The following is a 24,012-nucleotide window of genomic DNA, read 5'->3' on the forward strand; positions in this document are numbered from 1 at the left end:
CCTCCTGGGTATCTCCAGGGTTCCTCTGCCCAGGGATCCTGAGACCCATCCTCTCCCACTGTAGCAGGTTGGATAGCTCTACTCAATACTCATCGAACAATGGTGCGACTCCTATATTGAATCCAGTTTTAAAAGTGACCTTTAGCGTGATCTTTATGAAAACACATTTTATGTTTAATTTAAATGAAACGTGAGGTCAGTTCAACATGGAAGAGAGTATGCCTTAAGTAGACCAAGCAGAGCCTTGTAGTATTAAAGAGGGACCTGTGGGCCTGGGAGCAATCTGATACCTATTGTTTAAAATCACCCCGTCAGGGTCTTTTTTGTCTAGGAAGACAAGATGCTAAATTATTTTTGTCTCTTGACAGATTTAGCGATGCAATTGAATCAGGGAAAATTTGAGTATAATGGATCGTGCGGGTGAGTAATATGATTTAAACTGTTTTCACCTAGATTGAGAACTCCATACTACAGCTCTAATGAAGCCGTGTCATTTTCAATTAGGGGCTACAGAATTTAAGCTGGGTTTGAGGGATGGAATAGAAAGAAATGAAATACCTAGAGAATAATTGCACACATACATTCTTTATCTACCCCATTTTACTAAGCAGGTTTTGGGTTTTTTAAATCACAAGTGAAGCAGTTCATACATATCCTACAGTTTAATCCTCTCACTTTAAAATCAATAGTGGAGGATTTTATGTCTGGGACAGGTAATAATCCCTGCACACTTGGACATTAACTGGAGATGTAGGCCTTAAATATGTGCATTTTACCTGGGACGAATCAAATAATGAAGTTAATTTCATATGTAATGAAGTTGTGGGTGTCGAGCTGAATTTCATTCAGTTGGGAATAAACCTTTGTCCTCTACTGATTCTTTTTTGTGTCTTGTAAGTAGCAGTTATCAAAGAATAATGCTGTGAATATTGTCCTAGTTTCCTTAAATAGCACTCTTGAAAACTGTGAACCAAGAAGTGAAATAGGAAATGTTAATTCTACAGAAACACTGAAAGGTTAAATGAAAATATAAAATTAGAATTCTCTTGGGATAAAAAAAAAACCTATGTGGTCATCCCCTCACCCCACCTCAGCCTCATGCGTCTGTCCCCAAACAAGTAAATATTAATAACTCCAGACCACTGCCCAAAGGCCTCTAGGGGAATCCAATGGAAAACTATCCCGTCATAATGATGCTATTAGGAATTTCTTCATGGTGGCTCACCTGATTGGATATCTTTTTATCACTGAACACTGCCAGTCAAGATAACATTTTTCAGCAGTTGTGAGTTAGGAATGACTTCTCAGCATGCACACTGCCTCCCTCTGCCAGCCTGCTGAATGGTTCTCTGCCAATGTGGCTGCAAACACAGTGACCATGCTATTCCCCAAATCACCCACCACTTACATACCTGGAGCATGCCCTACATTTTCCTCTGCTGTGTGCTTTGGAAGAAAATAAATTGTGTAGCTGGGAAGAGAAAGATCTGAATTCATATTTCAGAATTTTGTGAAAGCAATTTTGTTATTTAATGCCAAGTGTTCCAACCCAGGAGATTTTGCGCATAAATTGCTTCATAGACCTCCTCCTCTCCCAAGTAGTGGGCCGAGGCATCAAGCCCTAGGGGTTCAGCCCTGGACTGTGAGTAAAAGCCCTAGGCTGGGAGTCTAAAGATCAGGGTTTGAGCTCAGCTCCCAGCTGCTCCTAGTTCTTGCTGTATTGCCTAGAGCAGGTGTGTTAGACCCAGAGCCTCTCTTCTCTGCTTGATAAAATGGAGACGGTGACACCTGTCGCACAGGGTTTGTTGTACTCAAAGGAAAAAAAATGTCTTTTTTCTAGAACGAAACAGGGAACTGAAAAAGACTTTGTCCTTTGACAAAAACCGAGTCCTTTCTGATGAGACCCACCTTTGGGCTTCCCTCTCAGTCGCTGTAGAATCCAATCTGAGCAAGAATCGTGCTAGTTCAGTTTAGTGAAAATCCCCAGCCCTTGGTATCTGACCACCCTGGATATCCTGTCACCTTGGCCTGCCTTCAGCAATAATCCTATCAAGTCAGTTTGGCCAGAAATCCTTATCCTTGATGTTTCCTCATAGTAATTTTCCATCTGCTGGCGCTCACCTTACTCCATGGTTCTAAATCTCCATGTATGCTTGTTGGGGTAAGGGTTGAGCCCTTATACCTATCACCATGGCTCCCTACCCCTTTGAATAAAGCCCACTTTACCATGTTTAACAAGTGTTTGGGTACATTTTTTTCTTTAACAGTTTACGACGGCTCAGTCAGGTTGAATGAGTGTACGAAAGTACTTCAGGAACTGCACATTTCTGTGCAAAAGTGAGATTTAAGAAAAGCTTAAGGCCTTGTGATCAGTCACACACACAGACATTGCAAAATTCAATGAGTGCTCTGTTCAGTCGTCCTTTAAGGACCCCAAGGAGTCAGCCTTGGCACTCCTGGCTCTTACAGGACCTGTCGGGCATGGCTGTGCTCACTTCTGAAAACTTGCAGTGGCCCGGTGATGCTTGAAGCACTTTCCTCGCCCACCTCAGCGATCACACCTGAGATGCCATCAGCTGTCTAACATGCCGTGAGGAATCCTGGCAGCCTGGCCTGATGCGGGGAGTATTGTTTCTGTATAAAAAAGTCCTGACGGCTCGGCCCAGTGGCTCACTCCTGTAATCCCAGCACTTTGGGAGGCTGAGGCGGGCACATCACAAGGTTAGGAGATCGAGACCATCCTGGCTAACACGGCGAAATCCCGTCTCTACTAAAAATACAAAAAATTAGCCGGGCGTGGTGGCGGGTGCCTGTAGTCCCAGCTACTTGGGAGGCTGAGGCAGGAGAATGTCGTGAACCTGGGAGGCAGAGCTTACAGTGAGCCAAGATCGTGCCACTGCACTCCAGCCTGGGTGACAGCAAGACTCCCTCTCAAAAAAAAAAAAAAAAAAAAAAAAAGTCCTGACAATCCTATGTTGTTTGTTGTTCCTAGAATTTCTGCTTAGCCATTATTAGCACGTGCAGTGTCTCACTCCCTTCACCAATATTTATTTTTTTCTTAAGACAGGGTTTCGCTCTGTCACCCAGGCTCAAGTGCAGTGGTGCAAACGTGGCTCATTGCAGCCTTGACATCCTGGGCTCAATCCATCCTCCCTCCTCCACCCCTCAAGTAGCTAGGGGTGCCCACCACCACACATGGCTAGTTTTTTTACTTGTACAGATGGGGTTTCACCATGTTGCCCAGACTGATCTCGAACTCTTGAGCTCAGGCAGTCTGCCTGCCTTGGCCTCCCAAAGTGCTGGGATTACAGGCATGAGCTACTATGCCTGACCTCACTGGTCGTTTTTAAATGCGTTCATTTATTTTAAAATACCTTCACAGAAAAGGATACTGTTGCTACTTTAGCCTGAATTCTGTGCTGATGTGTTGGATGCTATGTGACTGAAAGCATACACCTCACCAGAAAGGCTGAAAAATAGCCTGTGCAGTGGGGCAGCCCAGCTTGATAAAGTATTAGCGATGCTGTTGACTGTAATCTCCTAATTCCCCTTCCCATACACCCAGCTGGTGGCAAAGGCTGTCACTGGCAGGGAAAAGAGAAGAAATTGCCGTCACCTGCATGCCTCTGTGTTCCATGGCGATGGCAGATGTGGGGCCCAGTGCTGCACAGGAGCTCCTGTCACTGGTGCTCGGGCACTGCATGGTTCTCACTGTGTCACCCTTGTGGTTCTCCCACCCACCTGCAAAGACTTTTAAAGACTGCCCCTTTGGGCTGAGTCTGAGGACTGCATTTCTTAAAGAGGCATTCTGTGCCCTTTAGGCCTGTGGAGGCAAAGAATCCCTGTTTTATATAGAACATCAGTGTACAAAGTACACAAACACCCCCAGGATCTAGCAACTGTAGCAAAACGTCAGATACCCTCCTGGGAAAACCCTCTGTGCTCCCTGGCTGATCTTGTGGGAGGGCGCACCACTGGGCCCAATAAGTGTGAATGTTACCAGGAAAGTGAGCAGTGCTTTTAACAGTCTTGTTTTTGAAGATGGAAAAATGGAAGACATTTCCCTAATTGCAAATGAAACAAAATAGTGTAAATTAATATCTAAAATCTTTTTGGACTTTCATAGGAAAGTGGGTGAATGATATCAAAGTGGTATGACATTTTATGATTCAGAGGCTGTTTTTTATACAGCATTTCTCCCTTGCCCACAGGCCGTGCATTCTAAGAACCCCAGTGGATGCCTGAAACCACCAAACCCAACATGTATTATATATATTGTGGTTCTATACATTGCATACATGTGATAAAGTTTAATTTATAAATTAGGCATAGTAAGAGATTAACATCAATAGCTAATAATGGAACAGTTATAACAATATAGTGTAATAAAAGTTATGTGAATGTGGTCTCAAAATATCTTAATTTTTTCTCTTTTTTATGTTTATTGGCTATTTGGATATTCTGTTTTGTGAAGAACTTCTACTCATTTTCCTATTGGGTTTTCTATCTTTTAAAATAGATTTTTTATTTCAAATTTTTATTTTCCAACTTTTATATTAGGTTCTATTTTAATATTTTTGGAACAGAGTTCACCAGGGGTAGCTGAAGCCTCAGAAAGCAAAATTGCAAATAAAGGGGGATATTGTATAGCATAGCAACTTGCAGTTATCATCAGCAGCCATTTTGCTTTCTTGCAGCTAAATAAAATAATGGCATTTGGACAACTGATGGCATCTTAGGTATGATGAGATAGAATGCATTTCCTTATGACCACATTTTCTCATTCTTGGGGCTCCTATCCACCCACCTGGTTAACAACCCTTCTTCTCTCCCTCTCTTGCCTTCCAAGGCCCTACACAGTCCACAGAAAATCCTTGGATCCCTGTCTTGGCATTGGCTTTGGCCTTGTGCCTGTGCCTACCGCACAGACCTAGATGTCTGGAATGAGTTCATTTTCTATACCAGAAAGCACCAAACAGACCATCTATGTCATTTACAGGGCCCAATGCAGAATGAAAATGAAGGGCTCCTGAGAATTTAGGATGGTGGATGCAGAGCATTAAACCAAGCATGGGGCCCTTCTGAGTTCAGGGCCCTGTAGAACTGCACAGTTAGCACATCCACATAGCCAGCTCTGGTGCCAGATTCTGGCTTCAGCTTCCCTATCAATGCCCCAGGTCCCTGCACCCTCACAGCCACCAGGGATATGAGAGGCAACCTCTGCTGCTCTCTCAGACCGCCTTGGACCCAGAACAGATGCTCCTTTGACCTTCAAAGAAAGCTTGCTAAGTGTCCTATCCCAGGCCAGGGCTTATCTCATGGTCCTGACAAGCTTCTGCATACTCTGTTTTACTCTCTTCAAGTATACAAAATGAACTCATTTCACTGGAGCGTGCCTCCTTTGGAGAATTGGATATGGGTTTCTTGCCCCTTTCCCCTGCCATTTCTCATTTTGGATCAATTCACTCTTTCACAGATGAGTGTTCTATGCAGATTGGAAAGGGGGGATGTGGAAGAATGCTTTTGACCCTGAGATATCATTGTGATCCCGTTTCTTATTTTGGTGGGTAGGAAGGGCTCTTGATCTTTAACAAAGGACTGTGGAAAGTGAGGAATCTCTGGACACTCACTTCCCAGGGAGATTCAGAACTGGAAAGGTGACTCCAGTCCTGTATTCATCCGAGTCCCGACCTTCCTCGGGAGGCAGAATCCCTCATTTGCCACAGCTGGGGTCCAAATGTTCCCTGTGTCGTGAAAACCAGAACCACCATTGTTACCTCCCCTCACAGTCTGTGTCGGTTTTCCTTCCAGAGAAAGCTGGTGGGCTTCCCTCGGAGATGCAGGCGTAGTATTGTAGCTACTCACCTACTTTCCATTCTGATTCTTTACCTTTTGCTGTATCATCATATTTTCTAGTGCCAACTCTAGCCACAAAAAAAGCTACAAATCTAAAATTCCATGAATACAGAAGATAATCTCTTCTATATAGAGAGCTTTTATATTAATATTGTGGGTTGCATTCTCTTGGAGACAAGAGCGTTCAAAATTACCTTTAACATTTCAACAATTGTGTAAATTTCTATATTCTTGATAAAAAATCAGTGTTGTCTCTTAAAGATTCCTTTTTGGACTATCAAATGTAAGGGAATATTTTTAGCCCTTTGTTTTTTGTTCAGACTTAGAAGATAACAATGAATGGTGACTTTTTCAAAACTAAGAAAAGTGACATTAAACTTTAAAGAAAAAATATCACGACTCAGGATCCCTTTTGGGTTGTATTTTAACAGATAATAAAGTTGACATCATCTAGACTTGAAATTAATAAAAGTTATGCTTCTAAGAAAAATTAGAGATTTGAGTTCCCATAATTTTGATTCTTTTACATTTAAAAGCAAACCTTTACTTTTGGAAAAAAGTACTTTTATTTTCATTGATGTACTGCTCATAGTATGGATTCTTGAAATCTATGGTTATACTTATTTCTAATAATTTTTTTTATTTTTTTTAAGTTTTTTGACACAAGTTTCAGGGAAATTATGGAATCTGTGATTATATGACCACTACCCCGTGGACATGAGGGGCAGACATTGTGTAGTGAGGGTAATTGCAGAACATTTTCATCGCCTCAAAATCTGTATCGCTTAGCTTTCATCTCCCAATAGGAATTTTAATCTACCCTCTGTCTCTATATTTGCCTATTCTGAACATTTGATATAAATGAATTTATATAACATATGGTCTTTCGTGCCTGGCTTCTTTCACTTAACATAGTGTTTTCAAGGTTCATCCAGGTTGTAACGTGTATCAATACTTTATTATTTTTATTGCTGAATAATTTTCCATTGTATGGATATACCACATTTTGCGCCATACATTCATTCATCGATGGACATTTGGGTAATTTCCATCTCTGGATTATTACAAATAATGCTGCTATGAATGTTCATATACAAGTTCTTCTATGAATATGTCTTTCCATTTATCTTGGTTACATGCATAAGAATGGAATTGCTGGGTCATATGGTAACTCTATGTTTAACTCTTTGAGGAACTGCCAGACTGTCTTTCTAAGTGAATGCATCATTTTACACTCCTACTAGCAACATATGAGAGTTCCAATTTCTCCACATCCTTGTCAACACTTATTGTTATCTGACTCATTAATTACAGTCATCCTAGTGTATACGTAGTGATATCTCATTGTGGTTTTGATATTCATTTCTCTGATGACTAATGATGTTAGACATCTTTTTATGTGCTTCTTGGTTTTTTGTATATCTTATTTGGAGAAATGTCTGTTCAGATCATTTGACCATTATTTAGATGAGTTATTCTTTATGTATTCTAGATATAGGCCTCTAATCAGATATATGAATTGCAATTTTTTTCCTTTTTGTGACTAGTCTTTTTACTTTCTTCATAGTGTCTTTTGAAGCATAAAAGTTTTCAACAGAAAATCCAATGTATCGTTGCATGTGCTTTTGGTATCATGTTTAGAATCCATTGCCAAATTCAGGTCATAAAGATTTGTCCTTATGGCTTCTTTTAGGAATTTTGTAGTTTGGCTCTTGCATTTAGTTATTTTATCCTCTTTGAGCTAATTTTTGTATATGGTATAAGGTAAAAATCCAGTTTTATTTATTTATCTATTTATTTGCATGGAACTATCCTGTTATCCTGTCACTATTTATTTAAAAGACTATTCTTTCACCCATTGATTGGTCTTGGCATCCTTGTCAAAAATCAATTGGCCATAGGTACATGGATTTATTTATAGACTTTGATTCTGTCTCATTGATTTATGTGTTTTTCTTTATGTCAGTACCAGACTGTCTTGATTAAATCTTGTAGCTTGGTAATAAGTTTTGAAATCAAGAAGTGTGAGACACCCAATTTTGTTCTCTGTTTTAACATTGTTTTGGCTATTCTTGATCCCTTGAGTTTCTATATGAATTTTAGGATTAGCTTGTCAGTTTCTACCAAAAAGTCAGCTGGGATTTTGATAGAGATTACACTGAATTCACACATCAATTTGAGAAATACTTCCAGCTTAACAATATGGTCTTCCAACCCATGAAGGCAAGATGTCTTCCCATTTATTTAGCTCTTCTTTAATTTTTTTAAACAGTGTTTTGTAGTTTTCAAATTGTAGGCACTTATTTTTTTAAAAAAAGTTTATTCCTAAGTGGTTTATATTTTGCTGCTCTTATAAATAGAATTGTTTTCTTAATTTCATTTTTGTATTGTTCATTGTCATTGCATAGAAATACAATTGACTTATTTATGGGATCATGTCATCTGTGACTAGAAATAGGTTTTCTTCCTTCTTTCCAATCTGGATGCCTTTTAATTTGTTTTCTTGCCTAATTGTTTCTACTAGAAATGGAGAAATAATTTATTTTTATTTTCACCTACCTCTAGCTGAAATGTCAATTACCTTTGATTGTGAATGTAGACAACAATCCACAGTCACATTAGTGGTACCCGTGACTCTCTCACCAATGTAAATCACAGACATTGTCATATTTCACTACTGTTGTTACAGCTGTCTCAAAATATTTTTGTACTTTAGATTATTGTCATCATAATTAGATCTTACCATTAGATCTTATAATTTAATGCATTATTAAAAGTACAATTAATACAGAGGTAGAATATCACATATTTTTATATTTTGATAACTATAGCTAATATAATTGGTTTTTCATTGTTATTCTTTGCATTTTATTTTATACATATAAAGAAAAGTATTTAAAGGTGACCAGGGGATAAAAAAGTTCCAGAGAAGATGATAGGATCAGGAAGTCCTGGATACCACTGAGGCTGCAGCTCTTTAAGGTTGTCCATAAGGGCGGGCACATTCTCTTCCATCCTTAGGACCCTCTGCCTAAAATCCTAGCTCCTGTGTTACATATGGAGAAAAGGAAGCATCCATTGTTTCAACTAGCGAGTGTTTTAGTCTTTGTAAAACCTACTAATAAACTTCTATGCTATTGTCCTACTAGGTACCTTCTCAAACCAGATTTCATGAGGCGGCCTGATCGAACATTTGACCCCTTCTCTGAAACTCCTGTTGATGGTGTTATTGCAGCCACTTGCTCAGTGCAGGTAAGGCCCCTGCTCATCACAAGGTAGTATAAATGTATATGCAAGTGGTCCTTGAAAGAAATTATAAAATATTGAATGTTAAATTGCAAGATCCATGTGCTGCTCACAACTTTGACTTAAGATTCCACCCCCTTTTTAAAAAATGAGACCCATTTTTTCACTAGTAAAATTATTAGCTACTTAAAGTGAAAGATACCATCAAAAAAGTACCTGCTACTTGATTCCATTTATACAAAATTCTGGAAAATGCAAATTATAGTGACAGAAAGTAAATCAGTGCTGGCCTTTGAAAAAAGGGCAGGGAGGAATGGGTTACAAAAGGGCACAAAGAAACTTCAGGTGATGATACAAATGTTTATCATCTTAATTATGGAGGTAGTTTCACAGATGTGCTCATATGTCCCAACTGATCTAATTTTACATTTTATTTTTTTGTTTTTTATTTTTTGACACTGAGTATCACTCTGTCGCCCAGACAGGAGTGCAGTGGCACAATCTCGGCTCACTGCAAACTCCTCCTCCCGGGTTCAAGTGATTCTCCTGCACCTGTAGCTGGGATTACAGGTGCCCACCGCCACACCTGGCTAATTTTTATATTTTTAGTAGAGATGGGTTTTTACCATGTTGGCCAGGCTGTTCTCAAACTCCTAACGTCAGGTGATCTACCTGCCTCAGCCTCCCAAAGTACTGGGATTACAGGGATGAGCCACCGTGCCTAGCCTAACTGTACATTTTAAATGCATATAATTTATTGTATGTCAAATATACCTCAAAAAAGCTGTTTCAGATTGTTAGCTAGAAAATAATGTAAACAAAAAACCCTAATAAGTGGCTATAGTCATTTAAACACTAAATGAAAAATCATCTCTCCATAGCTTTATCGTAGATAGACTAACATTATAAAACTGTCCTAGCTGACCAGTGTCAATATCAGTAATGACAGACAAATTCTAGCTTCACTTTTCTGTGTGTCTCTTTTCAAGACTTCTAAAAGAATTCATTAATAAGTATAGCATGATGGAATTTCAGAGCTATGAAGGGTCTTAGGACATACCTGAATTCATCACTTCATTTCATAGGTGTAGACACTTAGGTGAGATGAAGAGGCCGTGGACACTATTTGTATTATGATTCATATATATTTTTTCTTTGTTTTTTTCTAGACACTTCTAGAAGGTAGAACATCTGCTTGAAACAGCTGGGTTTTTTTTGCCTATAGTAGTTGTTCGATAATGTTTTGGTTTGATAGAAATGAATACATTATTGCCATAGATAATTGAAATTCCTGCTCCCACCCAAAAGACAGAATTTCTTACTTCCTGATTATTTTTTGCTACTGATGCTTACACAGAGCTTACTTCTCTTTGCTCTCTTTCATGCTGCTACAGGTTATATCAGGTCAATTCTTATCAGATAAGAAAATTGGCACTTACGTAGAGGTGGATATGTATGGGTTGCCCACTGACACCATACGTAAGGAATTCCGAACTCGCATGGTTATGAATAATGGACTCAATCCAGTTTACAATGAAGAGTCATTTGTATTTCGGAAGGTAGGACATTTTCAGCATGTCAAACTTACTCTAATAACTTGGGAGCCATGTTTTAGTTCACGGACGCTACACGATACAGGGGCACTTATTCAACCGACAACATCTTCTTTTTCTCTTCTCCTAATGGCTAACTTCTGTAGCTGTCATAGGATCATTGGTTCTATTTGGCCCTGCCCTCCTTTTGGTTCTCCTCTCCTCCTTGGAAGAGCCCATCTCCTGCACAGCAGTGCCTCAGCTCTGGGTTTACCATCTTTTAGAATGAGTCCTTGCTGGTGGACACCATCGTACACTAGAGAGTTCTTCCCTACCCTGGAAGTTACTGGTAACTTACACTATTCCTTTAGCCAAGTAGTCAGGTAAGATGCTGCACTCCAAAATTTTGGTCAATAGATGTCACTACATGGGTCAGTTGGCATGGTCCTGTCTCTCCTGAAAGAGTGACACCTGTTGCCTACTTGCAGGTCTTATCCTTCTTGTACTGTTGTTAGTGTTTTATTTTTTTCTCCTAATACCGTATGTTGGATCCTAAAAACAATCACAGCCATTCTCTCTAACGTTCGGTTGTTAATCTCTTATTCACCTTTTCCCTTGGTTTATTTTTTGTCTATTGAAGATGCAGTGGAAAATCCGCACACCGGCAGCAGTGCTGTCTCCAAGAATGTTCACTTTCCTTTCTTACTTACTCTGTTGTCCTGACCACAATGATTTCTTGCTGCTTCTTTAGGCACAAGTTTTCCAGCTGGTTCTGCTCCATTTGTACATCATGCAACACAGATAATCGGCTTCTTTCCTTAACAAAATAGGGATTATCCATTTCAGAATAGAGTAACTGGCTTACAGAAACCAAATGAAGGGAGATCAATGTAGATTTGATGAAACAGGACATTTTGACATTTAAGTTTACCCTGGGATCCACACAATCTTTGCATCCCATTGTTTTCTTCTCTGCCCCTGTCAGGATATGGTGTAAATTACATGCACAGCTGTGATTTGGTTTTTTCCTTCCCTGGTATTTCCAATTTGTTATAGCTGGATCCGTTACCAGTATGGCTAGTGTTCTTTGGCATAGTGAATAATCCCTACTCACATTTCTAGAAGCTGAGAAAGTTGACTCAGGCATTCTTTGTTTTGGATGAATGAGAAAATACCCAGCTTAGTGTTTATATATAATAGTTCTGGCACTAGAAACGAGATGCCAATTCTGAGTCCTTCTCTGTTCTTCAGAAGTTAAATCGTTTTTTTCACTGCCAGCAAGTGCTTTAAAAACTTTGTTTTGTTTCTTGTCATTGTTGTATTTTTCACTAATCTCACATGGCAAGAATGGCAAAGCCCAAGCCTCTATTCACTGCATAAGGAGCAAGAGAGAGGGAAATTGGCTAATTTACCATGGTTTCTCCTCTTCATCTTCATTAAGCTGGAATTAAATTATAGCCTTCAGATGCAAATAGGCAACCAGTCCATTGTCTAGCTTTAAACATAGCACTCAGATCAAGCAAGATGTCCTGGTTACTTTTAGCCAATAAAAAGGCATTCCTGATTAAACACATTGGATACCCTTTTTGTAATGTTGCTATTTTGTAACTGAATCAGGTTTCTGCTATCTGAACTCAGATTTTATGTTCATTTATTCCGTTTGGGGATAGCAGGAGTAGGTGTCTTAGAATCAAAGTATGTTAATGTTTCTAGCTACCACATCTTACTCTATTTAACATCCCAACATTTGCTGGAAACTGAGGAGTACAAGAAACAAGGAAGACCCAAATTTATATACAAAAGTTATCTCTTATACATGAAGCATTTATTCAGAGATACCTTTCGTATTCTTAAAAACAAACAAATACAGATGTCAGCAACGTGCCAGATATTAGATCACAGGATTAGATCCCCAATTCCCAGGCCCCACTCTGTCACTGATATGTCTAAGATCAAGGAAAGTGGCTTTATTTCTCATCCATTATATGGGTGGGGACAAGGATCAATCACAAAGGTTGAAGTGGTAATCTTTAACATTCATTTCATCTAACATTTTTCATGAGATAATTTTCAGGAAACATGTTCCAATTGCTTTTCTCAGTGTCTTGGGCACTGTAGCTCATGCAGCACATTTTGGGGAATGCAGATGGATCATGGACTTACTTTCAACATCAGGGAACATTTAAGAACAGCATGGATTTGGTCCACACTCCTTAGAGTCATGGTTCTTGGGCGCTGCATTGGAAAAATCGGTGAAAGTCCTGTTCTGTTTGCAGGTGATCCTGCCGGACCTGGCTGTCTTGAGAATAGCTGTGTATGATGATAACAACAAGCTGATTGGCCAGAGGATCCTCCCGCTTGATGGCCTCCAAGCCGGATATCGACACATTTCCCTTCGAAATGAGGGAAATAAACCGTTATCACTGCCAACAATTTTCTGCAATATTGTTCTTAAAACATATGTGCCTGATGGATTTGGAGGTAAGATAAACATTTGGGTACAGAATATGATATAGATGAGGTCCTAGATTATAAGATTATAAAACATCTTGTCCATGCTTTAAAAAACAATAAAAATACTGTCTATTCCTGCTAATGCTGCCAACCCTGATTACCTTGAATACATCAAGAATACATCATAACCTCAGGTTTCATAGTAAGAAATGAAAGTGCAAAACGAGATGATCTTTAAAGTCCTTTCTTATTTTAAAATACTATAATTTTATGTTGTTTATCAATTTTTACAAACACATTTTGTGAAGGGTATATTTATATTGACAATCAGACTAGGGAAAAAAACATAAATAAGGTGAAACCATAGATATCTTATCAATAGTATCGCTAAAAGATTTAAATTGAACTCAGCTATCAACATGCCTGAATTTTCTTCCAAATCCACAAGAAAGTTCAATTTCATAAAAAATCCTAGTCATCAATCCACATGCTTTAAGGTAATCAATGGGAGGAATCCAAAGCTAGATTAAGTCATAGGATTTTGCTTACATGCAAACATGTTAACTTTTTATGGCCTCCATCTAAGCCAATACATTAAAAGAAAGCAAAGATCCTCTATATTGTCAGCCTGTTGAACCATAAGGAAATAGTACAGCAGGATGATGGCATCCGATTAGCCAAGGGTTCAAATCCTCACTCTCTACTGCTGGCAGGGTGATCTTGGGAAGAGGATGTAACCTCTCAAACCCCTCACTTCCTCCCCTGCAAAGTGAAGATAATAATAACTACCTCCCTCATAGCATTATTGTGAGGTGCTTATCATTAGAGTACATGATATAGTAAGGCTCAGAAATGTATGAGTGCATGGGGGTGGGCGGGGTGTCTGTAGACACAGATATAATTTCTATACTTTACTGGAACACATCACTATTTTGTCTGGGGAATATGGGATAATTTTGCTGTTTGTTTTTAGTAGTGCATGCTTCTGTGGAGGGCAGATTTTCTGCAACTAAACCACAACTTTACCAGTCTAATATCAGAGTCAAAAATTAAAATAAGCCATGAGGATTTTTCCAACCCAAAATTCATAGTCCAGGCTCCTTCCTCCTTCTCCTTTGTCTTTCATAAAAAGGAAGCACATTAGAAGCTACAACATACAGTAATAGAGGTAATAACCCGTAAAAAGCCTGGAAAGGGATGCTGTGAGGCTGGATAAGAGGATCAGAAAGGGGCACTGGAGACAAGTGGTGGGTTTAGGAGCAGCAGTCCGTGGCAAACCTCAGAAACCTCCCTGCAACACAACATGGTGGTGGCCATGGGGCATCAGCTGATGAGTTAAATCATACTCCACATACGTGAGCTTAGAAAGCAGGGACTGTGGAATACCTCATACATTTTAGAAATAGTTGTATAAACCCATATGATGGAAGATTTAGAAGTTTTGCCTCTGCATGGGTTAACTTCCCACTGAAACTCTAATTCATTCTTGGGAACTAAGCCACTCGAATAGAAAAGGGAAAGAAATCATTTGTTTAGCTTCTACTTTATGCCAAGAGCTTTATGTAAAGAGATCCAAAAGCATGAAGTTGTTCAGAATGGATGTAAGCATAGGGAGATCTGTGCCGCAGAAACATCTGTATTTACAATGTAGCTTATTACCCATGTTGTATTTAAGTATTGAGCCAAATTAATCTCTTTAATATTAGTCCTGCCAGTATTCTTTCCTAACATGTCATTGTGACTGCTTACTTTTTATCAGAAGCGTTTGAAATTTCTATGTACCATTGATGAGATTCTGCAGTCGATGCCTTAACCAGATTTGACATTCAAATACAATTTATTCAAAATTCTCTGGTCATTTATTTTATATGTGAAGAAACCAGGGACAGACATTATGCGGTGTCAGGGTCTTCCCTGTAGATAACAGAAGAAGAATATGAGAACTGTCTTTTTCCAAATCTCTGATCTTCTTTATAGCTTCTTGACTTATTCAAAATATACTTATATTTTCTCTGTTTAGCCAACCTCCCACATTCATATCTCAGTGTGTTTATGTGCTGAACCAGTGAGATAGGAAATCTATACAGTATGTGTTCCCTGGAGTATTGATATTCCCTCTTCATTCCACAGGAACAAGTTCAAGATGAAGCTCAGCACCATCACACTCAGCATTTTCTAGAAAAAAAAAATTTTTTTTTTTCCTAGGAAAAAAAAGAAACTCATCAATATACATCATTAGATTTATATTTAGCTAAAGAAAGATAGTGTGGATTTTCATTACTTTGTTCCACAAATATGTGTAGCAGGTTTATTCTATAAAAAGTTAAGTAGCTAAAATATGTATCAGAGAGCAATTCTGAGAACACAGAGGATCAAATGAGGGTCACTCACAAATCTGCTGCCCAGAGACAGCTATTGTTTACTTCCAGTCTCATTTTTTCCTGTTTGTTTATTTATTTATTTGAGACGGAGTTTTGCTCTTGTCACCCAGGCTGGAGTGCAGTGACACAATCTCGGCTCACTGCAACCTCCATCTCCCATGTTCAGGCGATTCTCCTGTCTCAGCCTCCTGATAGCTAGAACTACAGGCGTGCACCACTATGCCCAGCTAATTTTGTATTTTTAGTAGAGATGGGGTTTCACCATGTTGGCCAGGCTGATCTGGAACTTCTGACCTCAGGTGATCCACTTGCCTCGGCCTCCCAAAGTGCTGGGATTACAGACGTGAGCCACTGTGCCTGGCCTTTTCTGTTTTATTTTTAATAAAATTAAATCTTACTATACTGCTAATTTGGAATTCTAATTTTTTTTAGAATATGTTTCCATGTCATGAAATATTTTTATATTTTTATTAGCTGTATAGGATTACATTTTATGTCAGCCATAATTATTTATGGATAAACACTGAAGTTTTCTTCCTTGGCCCCTGAGGAAACAGAGGCAGGAATTTGAGTGCAACTCCTTCTCCTTCTCCTTCTCATTTCTATAGCATAAAAACTCTCAAAACTGGCCAGGCGCGGTGGCTCATGCCTGTAATCCCAGCACTTTGGGAGGCCGAGGCGCGTGGATCACATGAGGCCAGGAGTTCAAGACCAGCCTGGCCAACATGGCAAAACACCGTCTCTACTAAAAATGCAAAAATTAGCCGGGCATGGTAGCACACGCCTGTAATCCCAGCTACTCTGGAGGCTGAGGCACAAGAATCAATTGTACCTGGGAGGCAGAGGTTGAAGTGAGCCGAGTTCATGCCACCACACTCCAGCCTGGTTGACAGAGCAAGACTCTGTCTCCAAAAACAACAACAGCAACAACAAAAGAACTCCCAAAAGACACAAAGAAATAACAGAGCAGTGATGGCTACCATGAGTTCTGAACGCTTCCTGGCTGTTTCTAAGCAGCCCAGATGCAAAATGTCCAACAATACAGTCTCCTATCGGAAAAAAAAAAAAAAAGTAACATTTAGGACAGATGATTAGGAATGAATCATGAAAACTTGGCTTAATTTTTTCAATATTATTTTGCTACAAAACGTAAAGAAAAACAACCCTGTCTTTTACTCCCTCTGTCATACACAAATAGAAGTACTAGATTGGGTGCTAGGAGCATTCTTCCTTTGTCAAATCCAATGAGACTCTGAGTGCTGGGATTATCTTTGCTGCTTTATCTGTAGGTGCCAACGCCACCGTAGATGGCATTTGCCCATTGCAAGGCTTTATCATTGTTAGACACTGCTGTAGGAGACAGGAAGCAGTTCCAGGGCTAATGGCAATGAAACGAGTGTCAGTATTTCTTTTTCACCCACTGTTGCTTTGGGTAGGTTTTATCACTTGTGTTTATTTTATTATTACTGAGTGATAGGGAGGGGAGCAAATAAGAGAGTTGATGCTTTGCTTCCAAAATCTGTGGAGTCTCAGCATTGTATCGAAATGTCACTCCCCGCTGTGTTTCATGAGCCTCCCAGCGCTTTGTTCCTCGGGCAGTGCTGATCATTACTTCTGCAACCATAAATTTTGCCTCCTCTTCTACAACTATTTTATGTCAGGGAAGATGAAGTGACCCTCTATTTCTTTGTACATTTCCCCTTTCCACCTTCCCTATGATTAAAAATACATCCTGGGTCTCTGCCCAGGGTTTTCATAGGGTTGCTTTCCAACCATTTTTACAAAGATAGTTGGCTGTTTCTTATATCAGATATTTCCAGAGAAAGAATGTTCTTAATTAAGATGCCATTCCTGGGAAATAATCTCAGGACTTCCTGATGCAATTTAAACTTGTTCTATCTGTCCTCTTCCTTAAGGGTGCCAAAATGTCATATTTTATTAAATATTTGTTGAAAAACCCAGTTGCATATTCACAGTGATATCTTTCTTGTGGCCTTTTCTGTACTACAGAAAATATTAGTCAGACTTCAAGAAGAAAAGCTCTGGAGGGGAAGGGGGCAGGATGGATTATGGTAAAATACTTTGGAAATTGCTAGACTAAGCAAATTTAAACAGGCTTATCTATTGCATGGCTCCTGGGATGTATGGTGAATGCCCAAGGGGAGGGGGAGAACATGAGCATTTCCCAATCTTATTTGACCACAGGATCTTGTTGCCCAAGCACCTACTGTATTTTCTACCATTCTAGGAAATGCAGTTTGAGAAATGCTTAATCTTTTGGTAGGAACCCAAAGGACTAAGACAAAATCATAGACTTGGGATTTGCCTTTCTTTATCAGCACCACATTGCAGCTGATAGGGGAAAAGGATTTTTCTTCTGCCTGTACCTCTTGGTAAGTTAGGAATAGTAGAGGGGAACGGGAGGGAACCTGGGCCAGGAGGGAGCACATAGGGATGGGGAGGGGGAGTGTAGGTGCCATGGGCAGTGCTCACCACTGAGGCACTCAATGATTTGAAAAGCATTCGTTAAACAAACAAAAATCAACCGAGTTCTCCTGAAAAGCCAATAAGCATCTGGAAGTCTGTACTAAGGAATTGCTATCTTCATTTCCATTCTTAGAGACACCTAAATTGATGCTTTCAACTCTATGTGAAAGTCAGGAAGCATGGCAGGGAGGAAGGGAGGGGAAAAGCAGGGCCTACATGGAAAGTCTTTACTAGGAGAGACCAGCTTCATGGAAATGACATTATGCCCAGAAATAGATGGCGTTTTTAAAAATACACATAAGTAGAGCTTTAAGTTAAATCTTAATGAAAGAACCAAATCAGAAAAAGCAGACTGGTTTCTTTTAAAAAGAGAGGTTCCGGAGCCCCTGCTGTGGCCTCCAAGAATCTAGGGTGTTTTAGGCCAGCCACATGGGTTCTGCAGAGTCAGGAGTTTGCATGCATCCATCTCTACCCTGTTAGATGTACAATGTGGCTCCCCCCTAGCAAGGCCTACTCACCTGCCAGTGGATGCCGATCAGCACTGAAAATGAATTCTTGCCACAGTGATTTATCCTGTGGAACCCTAAACTAAATGGGAAATAGGCAGCCACAGTATTCCCCAATAAAAGGAAGGAAGCCCAGTGAAATGTCATATTGGCACCAAAGAAAGATACTGGGTTTACTTGAATATGCAAAACTTTGGCCAAGAATATACCAGATTTATTTAACCACTTCCTCAAGTTATTTTTCTGGGCTGAGGCAAGGAAAAAATAAATACCATTTTTCAAGTACAGTTACACAAGTAGGTAAGTATGAGATATTTGAGGTAGAGCTTTTCATTCTCTGATTATAGATTATTTTAAATGTGGCTATTAAAAATCAATTTCCTTTATTGATATCCAGCACTCTTCGTATCTACCTATCCATATGTCTCACATATATATGCCTCTGGCCAGTGGAGAAACCGAATTACAATGAAAAATTATCTTAAAGATGCCAAGGCAGGCCTTGGCTCCCTAATGCTGAGCCCTTTGCACTTCGGCAGAGAGTTTTTGTCAGAACTGTCCCAGGTATTCAAATGCCATTCTTCTGCGTTGTTCTATAACTCCAGCTACAGAATGAACACCTGCCACCACATGACCCAATTAGACATCCTAGAAAGGGGTATCCAATCTTTTGGCTTCCTTGGGCCACATTGGAAGAATAAGAATTGTCTTGAGCCACAAATAAAATACACTAACACTAACGATAGCTGATGAGCTATAAAAATAAATAAATAAATAAATAAAATTTAAAAAATAAAAATAAAAAAAGTTTGTGCATAATTCTCATGTTTTAGGAAAGTTTACAAATTCGTGTTGGGCCACATTCAAAGCCATCCTGGGCCACATGTGGCCTGTGGGCCATGGGTTGGACATGCTTATCCTAGAAGTATCTAGTTTGTTATATGAAATTGCTAGGAATGAAGCATCCATTTCAAATAGCCTGCTAACTTTAGCCTTGCTCAAGGCATTTAGTCCTTTTGTAATCTCTTTTTTGTCTTATCTGATTTAATTTGAACAAACCTTACTTTACACTTTTCATATTTTTGTTGCATTTTGTTCAAGAACATTATATTGCATTATTATTGTATATTGTAATTTCTTAAAGGTAAAGGCAGCCTCTAACTGCAAATAAAACATCTCAAATAAGACGTTTCAAAAAATAAGACCAAATAAAGCAGGATGTTAGGATCTGGCATCATATGTCCCTAATAGTGTCTAGATTTCTTAATATTGGTAATTCAAGATAGATTTAAGTAATGATGTTTATCCAGCTAATGGATAAATCTTCAGCAGGCTCCGATTTTGTTGTATCATTTAGGTGACATCTACATAATCCGATAGAAGATGGCTGATGAGAGCATCTCAGATAGCTTGCCTGTGACAAACAAGACAATATGTGGATTCAGCTAGGTCAGAATTGTGTAGAATCAGCCCTAGAAGCTGAGACCAAGACATTGCTGCATAAACAGGAGGAAAACCACTGGTATTCTAGCAGGAGGTCTCCAGGGGCTGCTGGACCCTCCATAGTCTTAATGATAAAGCCTGCCTTGTACACTTAAGCACATGACTTTTTATGGAAGATGCATACCCAAGAATTTAAGTAGTGAATTTTTTTCCCCTCAATTACTGTTGGCAATCGAATGTACAGTTGTCTTGTTCTCCCTCTGCCCTAGTTTCCTAGAACGACTGTAACAAATAACCACAAACTGGGTGGTTTAAAACAGCAGAGATTTATGGAGGCTAGAAGCCTGAGACTAAGTGGTGGGCAGGGCCATGCCCCCTCTGAAGGCTCTCGGGAAGAATCCTTCCTTGCCTCTTTCTGGCTTCTGGTGGCTTCAGACAGTCCTTGGCATTCCTTGGCTTGAAGATGCACCACTCCAGTCTCTGCCTCTATTGTCACATGGCCTTCTTCCCTGTGACTCCATGTTCTCTCCCTTCTTATAGCGACACTAGTGATTGGATTTACGGCCCACCCTGATCTAGTATGATCTCATTTCAGTCCTCTTCTAAAACCTAAGCAAAGACCCTGTTTATAAATAACATCACGTTCTGAAGTTCTAGGTAGACAGGAGTTTTGGTGGACACTATTCAACCTACTCCACCCTCTCAATTCTGCTTTTAATTTTTATTTTTTATTCTTTATGAGACAGAGTCTTGCTCTGTTGCCCAGGCTGCAGTGCAGTGGCATGATCTCAGCTTACTGCAACCTCCACTTGCCAGGTTCAAGCAATTCTCCTGCCTCAGCCTCCCGAGTATCTGGGATTACAGGTGTGCACCACCACACGGGGCTAATTTGTGTGTGTGTGTGTTTGTGTGTGTGTGTGTGTGTGTGTGTGTGTGTGTGTGTGTGTGTATTTTTAGTAAAGATAGGATTTCACCATGTTGACCAGGCTGATCTTAAATTCTTGACCTCAAATGATCCACCCACCTCAGCCTCCCAAAGTACTGGGATTACAGGCATGAGCCACCGTGACCAGCCTCTGCTTTATTTTCTTAGTACTCCTTCCATTCATCATTCTTCAATAACTATTTTAAAGCTTATTAAGAATAAATTTTGTTAGGAATGCCTATCAGGCATATGAGTTATATAAAGTGCTATATTATTTAACTGAACCATTAACTTTCTGATAAAATGACAAAGAAATCATTTTTTGCACTAAGATATTCCTAAATTCATCTTTTTATAGAAAAGTTGAAAGCCCATCTAAGTATCTACCTGTGGGGAATAGTTTGATATAGAAAATCAATGTGACATTACCCGTTTACTAAAAATAATTTTCAGAACTATGCCAATATAATATATGCATCAATGAAAATGCAGGTTATATAACTTCTAATAAACCATGGAAAATATGTATTCATGTGCAAAAATGACACAAAAATAAACAAAAATGCTTGGTTAGGATAGATGGATCATTTAATATCTTGCTTTATTGATTCTTTAATGTCTTGCTTTATTGATTCTGTAACTTGTTTTAAGTAATTAAAGTATTATCTGTTATTCCTATGGAAAAGACTACCAGTTACTCCTCAAAAATGCCATATACTCTCTTCAGGCCCCCAGACTGATTATATGTTATTAAAAATTAGTGAGTATTTGTTTCCTAACCACCCAGTCCTGTGTGTTATCACTGAAATGTGCCATTGGGATTGGATACTTGGCAAAACATATCTGACGTGGGAATGTACAGAGAAGCATAGACCAAGTATATCTCCTCCAAAGAAGGGCAGAAAAGTTTAATGGATACAAGTTAAACCTCACTCTGCCTCATAATGGTGTGGACAAGTGGCAAGAAGAGGCATTTGGGAGTCAGGCACAAAGAGTTGTGCTAAAAGTCTAGGTTGGTCAAATTGTGTCTTCGTGTGCTGAAGGACCTTAATCATGCCCACTTCATGGCATCCTGATGACGATGAGAAAGCCATGTGGTTCTCCTAACACAGCATCACCTCATGATTGACCAGTGACCACAGGGCAGAAGGATGCTGAGTAGAAAGGACATGAATTGGCATCAGAGGAGTCTTCTGAATATTGCATTTCCTCTCTAAGCAATGGAGGTAGACCCTGTGTCTCCCCCAGACACTACTGACTGAAGAGAGATGTCAGCACCATCAGCACCACTAAAAGTAATGTTGGGAGCCAAAGTATTGCCATGAGAATCACCGAATTGTTGTGAAGGTAGATAGCAGCAGTATGAATGCAGAGATCGAGTTGCCACCTCCTGCAAGCTGCCACCTCCTGAGCCTACTTGAGGAACTTAGCATCACAAGTGGGAGAACCAGCCTTTATGTCCCTCAGTGTGATGCATATAAAGTCACAGCACCTCCTAGAAGTATCCTTAAAGAAAGATGTCAAGAGGGATTGCTTTAGACTAAAATTGACTTAAGAGACATAATTATCAGAGACATAGTGTGAAATTTGGTACCTTGATTCAAACAATGTAGCTATAAATAGGGGAAATATTAAGATGGGCTGTGTATTATATCATAGTAAAGAATTACACCAATTTTGTTGGATATAGCACTGGGATGGTTGGCTCCAAATTAAATTTAGAGCTGCAGAGACAAGTTATTAGGAATTAAATGTTCTGATATATGGAATTCACCTTAAATTTTTTTATTAGAGAGGAAAGAGAAAAAATGAAAGGAATATAAAGGAAATGTGGCAAACAAATGTTTATAGTTGTTGGGTTATCATCATAAATATATGAGGGGTTATTGTACTGTTCTCTCCACTTTTGTGTATACTTGAAATGTTTTGTAACAAAGAGTTTAAAATATATAAATAAATTCCTAGAATATTAACTTGCCAAAAATAATTGTCTGTGATTTTTTTTCCTGAGCAAGATTTAAGAACTAATTTTTCCACAGCTGTTGTTGAGAGGCAAAGAGTTCTTAGGGATCATGGGTGATAAAAACAGACCTTCTCACATGCCACTGGTGGGAGAATAAATTGATGCAATTTCGGTGGGGGGCAATTTGGCAATAACTACCATAGGAGAAATACTCTTACCCATCATTCTAACTTCTAAGAATCTATTCTATAAATATATGTAGAGGTATGCTATGAAATGTTCAAAGACATTCACTACAATACTTTAATAGCAAAGAACTGGAAGGACAAGCTGTCTACCAATAGGAACTGGTTAAAGAAATTATCACCATTCAGAGAATGGAAAGTTTAAGCAACCCTTATAATTAATGTATTAGAGCTATATTGCCAATATGAGAATGTTTCCCAAGATATTTGACATTAAAAAATGGTGCAGAAAACTATGAACCCATTTGGAGTTTTAAAAAATATCAGAAAGGATACAAGAAATGGATAATAATAGTTACCTTCTGGGCGTAGGATTGGCAGGAGAGAAAGTTTTCACTTTTCATTTTATATATTTGAATGTTTACCATGTGCAGATGTTATTTTATTTTATTTGTTTATTTATTTTTTTTTTTTCTGAGACGGAGTCTCACTCTGTCACCCAGCCTGGAGTACATTGGCACGATCTCTGCTCACTGCAACCTCCGCCTCCTGGGTTCAAGTGACTCTCCTGCCTCAGCTTCTCAAGTAGCTGAGATTACAGGCATGCGCCACCAAGCCCAGCTAATTTTTGTATTTTTAGTAAAGACGGGGTTTCACCATGTTGCCTAGGCTGGTCTTGAACTCGTGACCTCAGGTGATCCACCCTTCTCGTGTTCCCAAAGTGCTGGGTTTACCGGCGTGAGCTACTGCGTCCGGCCAACCATGTGGAAATGTTATTTTCTGTTATAAAAAGGAAAAGAAAAAAAAATTGAAACCTAGAGAATTATGTGCCCCGTGTACTGAGAACGTTATCTTAAGAATTATCCTAAGATTGTAATTAGGAAGGCGATTCTGTTAGGGAAAACTTTATAAACTTACACAGTATTTAAAATGTATAAATTATGGATGGTTTCAAGTTAACAAGAATAATTTTGACTTCTATAGTATGAGTAAATTGTGCACGATTATATGAAACTCTGAAAGTACTTGGAAAT

General features: G+C 39.2%; 1 protein-coding gene across 16 annotated transcripts in view; it reads left to right on the forward strand.

Moving 5' to 3' along the window:
- Positions 1 to 24,012, forward strand: part of PLCB4 (phospholipase C beta 4) — a 411,551-nt gene that overhangs the window by 341,780 nt on the left and 45,759 nt on the right. For all 16 annotated transcript variants that reach the window (XM_055373250.2, XM_055373236.2, XM_055373235.2 and 13 more), the window contains 4 exons: positions 369 to 420; positions 9,006 to 9,108; positions 10,497 to 10,661; positions 12,911 to 13,115. In XM_055373250.2, coding sequence (XP_055229225.1) covers positions 369 to 420; positions 9,006 to 9,108; positions 10,497 to 10,661; positions 12,911 to 13,115 — 525 coding nt within the window. The remainder of the gene's footprint in view (positions 1 to 368; positions 421 to 9,005; positions 9,109 to 10,496; positions 10,662 to 12,910; positions 13,116 to 24,012) is intronic.

The sequence above is a fragment of the Gorilla gorilla genome, chromosome 21, assembly GCF_029281585.2.
Source record: "Gorilla gorilla gorilla isolate KB3781 chromosome 21, NHGRI_mGorGor1-v2.1_pri, whole genome shotgun sequence".
Lineage (NCBI taxonomy): Eukaryota > Metazoa > Chordata > Mammalia > Primates > Hominidae > Gorilla > Gorilla gorilla.